Raw genomic sequence first — 8,801 nt, forward strand, 5'->3', positions numbered from 1 at the left:
GATTTCTAAGTGTTTTTCTTGTTCACATATGGAGCTAAGGCATCAAACTGCTTTTGAATCTCTTTGTTTCACTCATATGTGGCAGACAGAACAATGGTCCCCCAAAGATGTCCATGTCCTAATTCCCAGGACCTGTGACCAAGTTGTGGTAAAAGGGACTTTGCAGAAGTGCTTCCATTAAGGATTCTGAGATGGGGAGATTATCCTGGATTACCAGGGTGGGTCCAATATAAACACAAAGCCCTTTAAAGGGAAAGAAAGATCCTTATATAAGCCAGAGGCAGAGAGAGATCTGAAGGTGCTACGCTGCGGGCTTTAGAGATGGAGGAAGAGGCCACAGCCCCGGGCTGCAGGCGGCCTCTAGAAACTGTAAAAGGCAAGAACATGGCCTGTCCCCTGGACACCCCATGAAGGAATGCAGCTCTGATGACACTCGACTTCAGCCCAGGGAGAAGCATCGTGAACCTCTGCCCAACAGAACTGTAAAATACGGCATGTGTGTTGGGTGCGGCAGGCTGCCACTGGACCCTCTTTCCCCATAATTCTTCGTGTCCCCACTGTGTCCTGAGCCTCAGTTTTATACTGTCCCTCCTCTCCCCCTCCAGGTAGACACGACCCACCCATTTCTGTGACATGTACCATGGCCCTCATTGGGAGTCACATTCCCCTCTTCGCCACAGTCCTATCTGGTCCTTCGACACCATCGATGGAGGCTACCAAGTGCATGACACATCTTCTCTTCCTCCCTACATCTCACCTGCCAATTGGACAGCTGTGCCCCAGCATCCAGGCCCCAGGTCCACGGTTTCTGACTCAGAATTTCAGAGTCACTAGAATCACTTGCCAGGTTTCCCTAAACTACTGTGGGGTCCCACGTGATTTAAAGAGAAGGCAGTTTGAACGTTGGAAGGCTCGCAGGGATGTTTGCTGTTTTTCTCCAGGAAGATCACCCCCTTTGATGTGCCCTGTCATTTATATATGACAACCTCTGTTTTCATCAATGGTGAGTCACTCACCATCAAGCCAAGCCTCATCCTCCAGGGCAGTGACGGAAGCCCCTACACTTATTGGCACTTATGTGCGCTTCTAAGTGTTCCCTTGGCTGGGAGCTGCGTTTGCCTCTCCAGGAGTTCGTGCTTGTCCATAACAGTCGCAGGGAGTGTCCCACGTAACACGGGAGGCAGGTCTCCCTGTCTTTCTTCTCCATACCAGTGTCACAACCTCCAACCTCCCAACACTGGCTCAGAGCCTCTCCCCTAGGCCCCTAGCACAGACCCTCCAGGGTCCACAGTCCCTGGGTCTCTTAAAGCTTTNTGGGAGGGGTGCTAACTACTCCTTCTGAAGCTCTTTTAACCAATTTTCATATATCTAGCATCCTTAATTTCCAGAGATACCTGGTATGTTCAGCTCCTGGTCCTTTCTGAGGTCGCCCTGAGCATCTGCGGTTCTGTGGTGTGAAGTCGCTGACTCCTTGGCTCCAGCCCAGACCAACAGGCCTGCCTGTTCCAGTCCTCTCTGTTGGTACTGCTCCCCTTTGTAAACCCATTAACCTCTCTTAAGTGCTGCCACCCTTCTACACTTGTGAGCTTACGCCTTTTAAGAGACTCCTTTACTGACCACTGACGCAAAACCCTTTTCAAAACTTCATCACATCAATTCCAGCAACTCCTAAATGTTCCTCCATGACCAGGTTAGTTTTATTTGAAAAGCAAGGTTTAACATCTGCAAATCGCATTTGCATACTCTCCCCAGGGACGAGGGGGGGGGGAACGGACCCAGTAAGGACAATTGCTTCTTGTTATTCATGTTCCTTAAGTTCTTTTTTTTATTTAACTTTTTAATGAAATTTATTGGGGTGACATTAGTTAATAAAATTGTATAAGTTTCAAGTGTACAATTCTATAATACATCATCTATATATTGCATTGTGTTCACCACACAAACTCAAATCTTCGTTCGTCACTGTGTATTTGATCCCTTTTACCCTCTTCTACCACCCTCCTCCCCCCTTACCCTCTGGTAACCACTAAACTGCTGTCTGTGTCTATGAGTTTTTGCTTGTTTGTTTGTCTTCTTGGTTTGTTGCTTAAGTTCTAAAGGTTGCTGGGAACAATGACAGGATGACTGCGGAATCACTTCTCCTAGGGGAAATTCGAGTAGATACACCTGTACGTATCTCACATAGATTGCAATCTTAAATCCTAAAACAACCCATCCAGGTAGTCTACTTTCTCTACTTTACAAAAGAGAAAACGGGTTCAGAAGCGTTATGTGAATTTCCTGAGCTCGCTGTGCTAACAGAGGCCAGAGTTGGGGTTCAAACCATCAACTGGCCCCAGAGCTGGAGTTTCCCGCCCTACCCTGTGCTGCCCCCGCACCCCCAGTCCCTGGTCACCTCTATGTGAGGGCGAACATGAAGGCGGCAGAGCGTTGCCTCGGCCGGCTCAGCTGGGATNTTTTCTTAGAGAGATGCTCTTATCCTCGTTCCCTGATAACATGAAGGTAACTGCTCTGTACTGAGCTGCACACAGGTCACTCTCCCAAGGCCAGGGTTCCCACCCTCAGAGTGACTGACGCTCCAACGAGCACCGCTGTGATCTGTCCCGCCTGCCATTTGCTTTATGATCTTACCGTGACGTCCTGGAACTGGAGCCGCATGGCAGAGCCAGACGGCTGAGGCCGACTGGTGATCTCCAGTATGGTCCTCAGCAGGATGTCGAGCAGACTGGCCACTATCACATCTATTTCCTCCAACACGGATTTTTCCTTAAGAGAAAAAAAAAGAATGTGTTCAGGAAGCTGTGCCTTCAGACGTATATTAAGCTCTCTTTAACGGAAAGTGCACGTTTCGAAATAGAGCATTGAGGAGTCAGAGAACTCGAGCACTTTGACACACCTGGACCTCACCCTGGTCACCCTAGTAAATGACCTTCTTTTACAGACAACAAAGGCATGAAGAAGTGAACAGCTTACCCATGTGTCCCCAAACTGGCTGTGCAATGGCACCTGAGATGCAAGGAAAATGGCGGGGTGACGTCCTGGGAAGCACACCAGGCAAATTCAGAGCACCAGCATGACTAACACGGCACGTGACCTTGGGTACGTTAGCTTGCGCTTCGGGGCCTGACTCCTCACTGAACGTCCTGCTGGCTCTTAATGCCCATCATTATTTGATCCCAAACGGTGCCTACCATCACATCACCTGAGTTGCAGAGGTCATGTCCCCAAACGCTATTTTAAGGGCAAATGACTATTTCTATACAAATGATTTTTTATTTTCTTAAAGAAACCTACATGTAAAGGTCAGCAAAACCATTCATTCTAGGTGAATACCGTTAGCTACAGACTGGAGCTAATGTCAGTGGCCACGGTGGGGACGCTTTCCTAAAGCATGATGAACCCTTCCCCAGCCCCCAGGACTGGAGAGAGAAGTCCAGATTGCTCTGTGCTGACTCTGCGTATTCTTCTACCTGCCCTGAGATGAAGCTCTGTGTACAAATGCTCCCTATCAGGGAGACGCACTTTGCAAAGAAAACATCTGGAAAGCGTGAGTTTGAAGAGCTTTTGGACTAGAATTTTATGATAAATTTTCTTACACTTGTAAGAAAATGACCAAGGTTTCCTCCCCAGAGCAGGGTCTACTCCGAATTCAGATTAAGTCCAAACACTGACTGTAACTTCCACACTGAAACAGAACAAATAAAAAAAGTCGTTTCCACTATCACTGCTATCTGTTTGCACTTCTCTGGAGTCACTCTCTCACCATACTGTTGGGTGATGGGGACGCATATAAATCCATCATCCCTCCCACGCAAGTCTCTCTTCTTAGACTTTTGGACACAGAGCTTCTGGCCTTTTCTCTCACGTGTCACCAATGTTCCTAGAGCACTGGGGCCTTATCTCCACCTTCCGCCGCAGCCCATGCCAGCTCCCCGCCGAGCCCTTCAGATGGCGATCATCAGAGTGACAAAAATGAAGAAACCGTAGCATAGCAGTGACACAGAAGCAAAGAAACAGAAGTCTCAGCACTCGCTGTCAACCTCTGCTTTGTGGAAGCCGGGACAGGACAGCTTAACACTGGGTGAACAGCTGCAGACGGCACAGCTGGAGCAGGACAGCCTTCGCATGTGGCCTTCCCATCAGACCCCGGAGCCACAAACACCAACACCCCGAGTTGTCCCCACTTACAAGCCAGCACATGATTTTCCCCTATTTGTGCAGCAGGCTCTAAGGCAATGGGGTTGCATCCAGCGTCAAGAACTTGCCCGGATTCCCAAAGCCAGAGCAAGGTAGTGACCGTGGTTGGGGCCGAGTAATGATTGTGGTGCCCCAGGCCCCCGGGGCTGTCCTCGGCTGCCACGCTCCCCACAGGCCCGGGCCCATGCTCTGAGCATCATCACACAGCCTTTCACAGAACAGGCCCCCGAACACATCACTGCTCTGCAAGCAGCAATTTATTCTTGTCACAGAGGCTTCATCGTATCAAGATTAAAGACACATGTGGGAGGCTTTGAGCGCTTGGATTTTCCTAACTGGGGATTCAGTTCTCTCTTGAAACACGAGTTTAGGAAACCCGGGTCACTTGGGGTCACAGCAGTCCCACAAGGTTAAAAGAAATTCCTTCAGGGGAAAGGCAAGACGTCCAGGCCAGCTGGAAATAAAAGTGAGAGTCTCAGGGGTGACTCTTCAGTGTGACTTCTTGGAAGGCATGTGACAGGAGCGCCACACTGCGACCTGCATCGACTTACTGAGCCGTTTTTCCTGATGAGACAAAACACGTTGCTGAGGATGCGCGCGCACATGACCAGGTCCTTCTGCTCCTGCAGGTGCATGTGAAGGTGATGTAACACGACAGGCAGGAGAATGCACCTGGAATCTGGAGGGAGAGGCAGCGTCAGAGGCACGTGGGTCCAGCCCCGCAAGCCCCCCACGGCCCCCACCCACTCCTCCATGTGGACTGTTAACCTACTGACACGTGCAGTAAAAAGGCATTCAGTCTACTCAGGTGACACTGAACACCAGGCGTCCCCTTCCCCAACCCGGGATTCCCGCCTCCTAGGTGCTCCAAGCCTTTTACGGAAATCGTCTTCCTTAATTGTTTGCTTTACCTCCAGACATCTAGAGGGCACGCTACTCGAGCTATTCCCTGATTTTTCACTGAGACAGATCATCTGCCAGCTTCCCACTATGGTAGGCCAGATTCAGTTTATTTTATTCCTTTTTCTTCCCTCCTCCCCACCAGACTCTCAAGCGAGTTACATCACAATTTCTCCCGAAATGACCACCTTGGGTTTGTGGCCGTTCTGATGCCCAGCCCTTTGCAGATGGTTAGATTTTTGTTTGTTTCTGTTTCTCTCTCTCTCTGAACGCTTTCAGGGAATTATTTCCAGTAATTCAAAATTTCATGATTACGTGCGTTGCCTTGGCCCTTTCAATCTATAAACTCATGTCCTTCGGCTCTGGGAACTTGCCTGGAATTGCTTCTACGGCTATTTCCTTCTCTTTTAGTTTTTCTGCCCTGTNAATCTGCTCCCACAATTAGATTTTTGAAAGGAACAATTACAGTGGTGCTTTTTATTATTATTATTATTATTATTCTCCAGCTAGAGAGAGCATTGTAAAATTCAAAGAACAGTTGGTAGAAGAACAAAAAGTACAAGCCTCATAAATAGGAAAAAGGAGGCAGCTGTTATCCGGGATTGCAGTAGAGCGAAAGCCACTCCTCCTGCTGGTGTCACCGGGAGGCTGGGTGACAGCCGCGGTACTGAGAAAACGAGGTACACGCCGTGGGGACCGCACGTTGTGGGGACCGCTTTTACCCATGGTGCGTCTGCTGGCTGGGGGCCCTATTCCTGGAAAGGCTGCTCAATGCTCAGTGTAGGACCGCATGCAAAGTCTTCCTAGTCAGACAGCCCGCTCACGATGAGAAAAGGATGAAGAAATATGGCCGATCTTCAGTGGCCACGGAGCACTGACCTTGTCAATGACCAGAGCGTATTTCTCACCGTAAAATTCGTTGTAACAACAGCAACAGAATTATTACTTCTGCAGTAACAATAATCTTCCCATGATGGCTGTTGCTACCACCATTACTCATGGCTGAAATTTACTGATATTGTTTCCACATTTTTACAGATTTGATGAAATCCTCATACAAACACGGAGGTCACTACAATTATTTTTCTTTATTTCAAAGACAAAGAAGCATGAACTTAGGGAAATTGGGCAACTTGCCCAAGTAGCAGAGAGGTTTCAAACCAGGGCTGCCTGAGTCTTGTTAAAAAATGTCTCAAAGCACAAAAACAAAGATGCCAGACAATTTCAGTGCATGTTTCCTACCAGACTTCATCTCACAAACCTTGAGACAGCTGGCTTTTCACACAGCAAGGGGCCCAATAGAGCTACCTACCCAGGGGAGGTTTTCTCTTTCTGTGATTTTCCTAAAATTTAGAACGCTGGACCAGCACCCTCCCTGCCCGACCCCAAATCCACCCACAAACCAGGCTCACTGTCTTCTCAGGTGTCTTAGTTTGCACTGATTAGTACACTGAGAGGCCATGCAGGCCCCAGAGAAACTGGCACATGACAACTCCATGGGTGGCCACGAGGCAGTCTGAAACATTGTTTTAGCTTTTGACTCTGGGTGGTCTTTAACCACATGCCGTGTTTGCTATGATTCTGTTTGCTGGGCGGCTGTACTTTTAGAACTCTGTTAGAGCTGTATTGCCAGGAAGCAGTTAAAATATTACATTGAAACCATAACGACAGGGACTTTCTTCTGCATTTGGGAAGATGGAGTAGATACACTTGTCCCTATTCCTCCTGTTAAGTACAACTAAAACCCCTCGGGATTGCACATAAAACAGAAGATGAGCCTGAAAGGGGGAGAGAAGATAGCAGGCTGGCTAAGGACCTTGGGATGAGGAAGGACGTGATGCTGCCTCTTCTGGGTTTTCCTTTGTTCTCGGGTATCTCACACCTGGAGCGCAGGAAGCTGGACTCCCTGAAAGGCCAACGATTGCAAACAACAAAAATCCCACCAAAAGCCTCCTCTCTGTGGCCAGTAAACCAGGAAGGGGCAATTCAGCGAGGCTAAACTTTTAACAATAGCTATTCCAACTGCACACCACAAAAAGCTGGCCTTACCCACACCTGCGAGGCCAGGTAAGGAGCCCAGACATTGACCCTCACGAGGCTGTGATGAGTCACCCCAACTCCTCTCTGCAGATGGTGTCACAGAGAGCCAAGCAGGGCCAGGTACTTTCATGCCTGCTGGTCAGCATCAGCGAGGACAGTGTGGGAGCCTGAACTCCTGCCTCCATCTGACTGTACCAGCGTGGCCCCTCCCTACCCCCGGGCCACGTGGGGTCACACAAAGCCAGCTAAAATGACGGTTTAGACAACATTCAGAGTCTTACAATACAGAAGGTCCAGATTTCACTGGAAAAATCACTCCTCAAACCATGAACCAGGAAGATGTCACACTGAATGGAGAAAGACAATTAACAGATGTCAACATGGAGATGACAGAGGTGTTAGCATTAGTGACACAAAATGAAAAATGAACTCAAAATGGTTCGTGGACTTAAATGTAAGATATAAAACTACAACACTTACAGGGGAAAAAAACTAGGAGATAACCTTCAGGATATAGGGCTAGACGAAAAGAGCTCTTAGACAAAAAATAACCCATAAAAGGGCAACAGGAGGGATTCTTGGGGTAAAGGAAATACTCTGTAGCTTGATATTAGTTTTTACAAATGCATGTGACTCTACAATTATTGCAAAATGAAAACTTCACTTAAAAAACCCCAAAAAAATTGAAATAAAAAAAGCCACACCTTCCAACTCATAATGAACTGCAGGGGCACCAGAAGCCAGCCTGTGAGTCACGGGCCATTTTACACGTGACATCCAGCAGATGACGAGAAACGAACTTGCTTGATCTTCTTTTCTTTAAATGTACAGTGATTACATATATTAGGAAGTTTTTCCATACTATTTTTAACCTTAGTTTATTAAAAGAAAGAGTTTAACTTTACTTTCCAAACCCCGAGCTTGGTTGCCTTAGCTCTGAAAGCAGAGGAATAAAGTTCAACACAAGATGACCGCCCAGAAACATCCAACTTTGGCAGGAGAGCCAAGGTGGATTTTTACTTTTTAAAGTAAAAACAAAAATTATTTTCTTATCAGGATCTAGGCAAATGTTCTTAACACACTTTTTGTTTTGTTTTGTTTTTAAGCTGAGCCATCCTGCTACTTGTTGGCAGTTCAGCGGCTGCTCAGCTCGGGCTGGGAATTGAACCGCTGTTGCTCAGAGCTCAAACTTTTGAGCAAGCTCTTAACCAACTGAGCCACTCAGCCGGCTAGGCAAATGTTCTTAAAACAAGGGTTCTATAGTGCACTCTTAGTAAATATAATGGTAAAAAAGCTGGTATTTTGTTAAGTAGTCTATATGTGAAAACTATAGCATCTACTGACATTTCTGAAAATAATATTTAGAAGAATATTCTTAATTAGACCTAAAGAAACATTTTTGGTCAACTGAGTTTGAGTTTTAAATGGAAAACCATCCATCCATCCATCCACACACATCTCTCTCTATATATATACACACATACAAACACTAACATATACATATACAGTCAGATGTTATTCCTTAATATTTCACATAAATCACATTATATTAGACTCATAAAATAGTCGAGCTTGAAAGCACCTGAGAAATTACCATGCCAAACTTTTTCATTTCATAGTTGAAGAAACTGACGTCCCCCTCATACCCAAATTCAGATCCTTCC

General features: G+C 47.0%; 1 protein-coding gene across 1 annotated transcript in view; it reads right to left on the minus strand.

Moving 5' to 3' along the window:
* Positions 1–8,801, minus strand: part of DOCK4 (dedicator of cytokinesis 4) — a 392,534-nt gene that overhangs the window by 104,522 nt on the left and 279,211 nt on the right. The window contains 2 exon segments of the mRNA XM_019653023.1: positions 2,632–2,766; positions 4,749–4,876. Of these exon segments, the coding sequence (XP_019508568.1) occupies positions 2,632–2,766; positions 4,749–4,876 (263 nt within the window).

The sequence above is a fragment of the Hipposideros armiger genome, unplaced genomic scaffold (assembly GCF_001890085.2).
Source record: "Hipposideros armiger isolate ML-2016 unplaced genomic scaffold, ASM189008v1 scaffold_192, whole genome shotgun sequence".
NCBI lineage: Eukaryota > Metazoa > Chordata > Mammalia > Chiroptera > Hipposideridae > Hipposideros > Hipposideros armiger.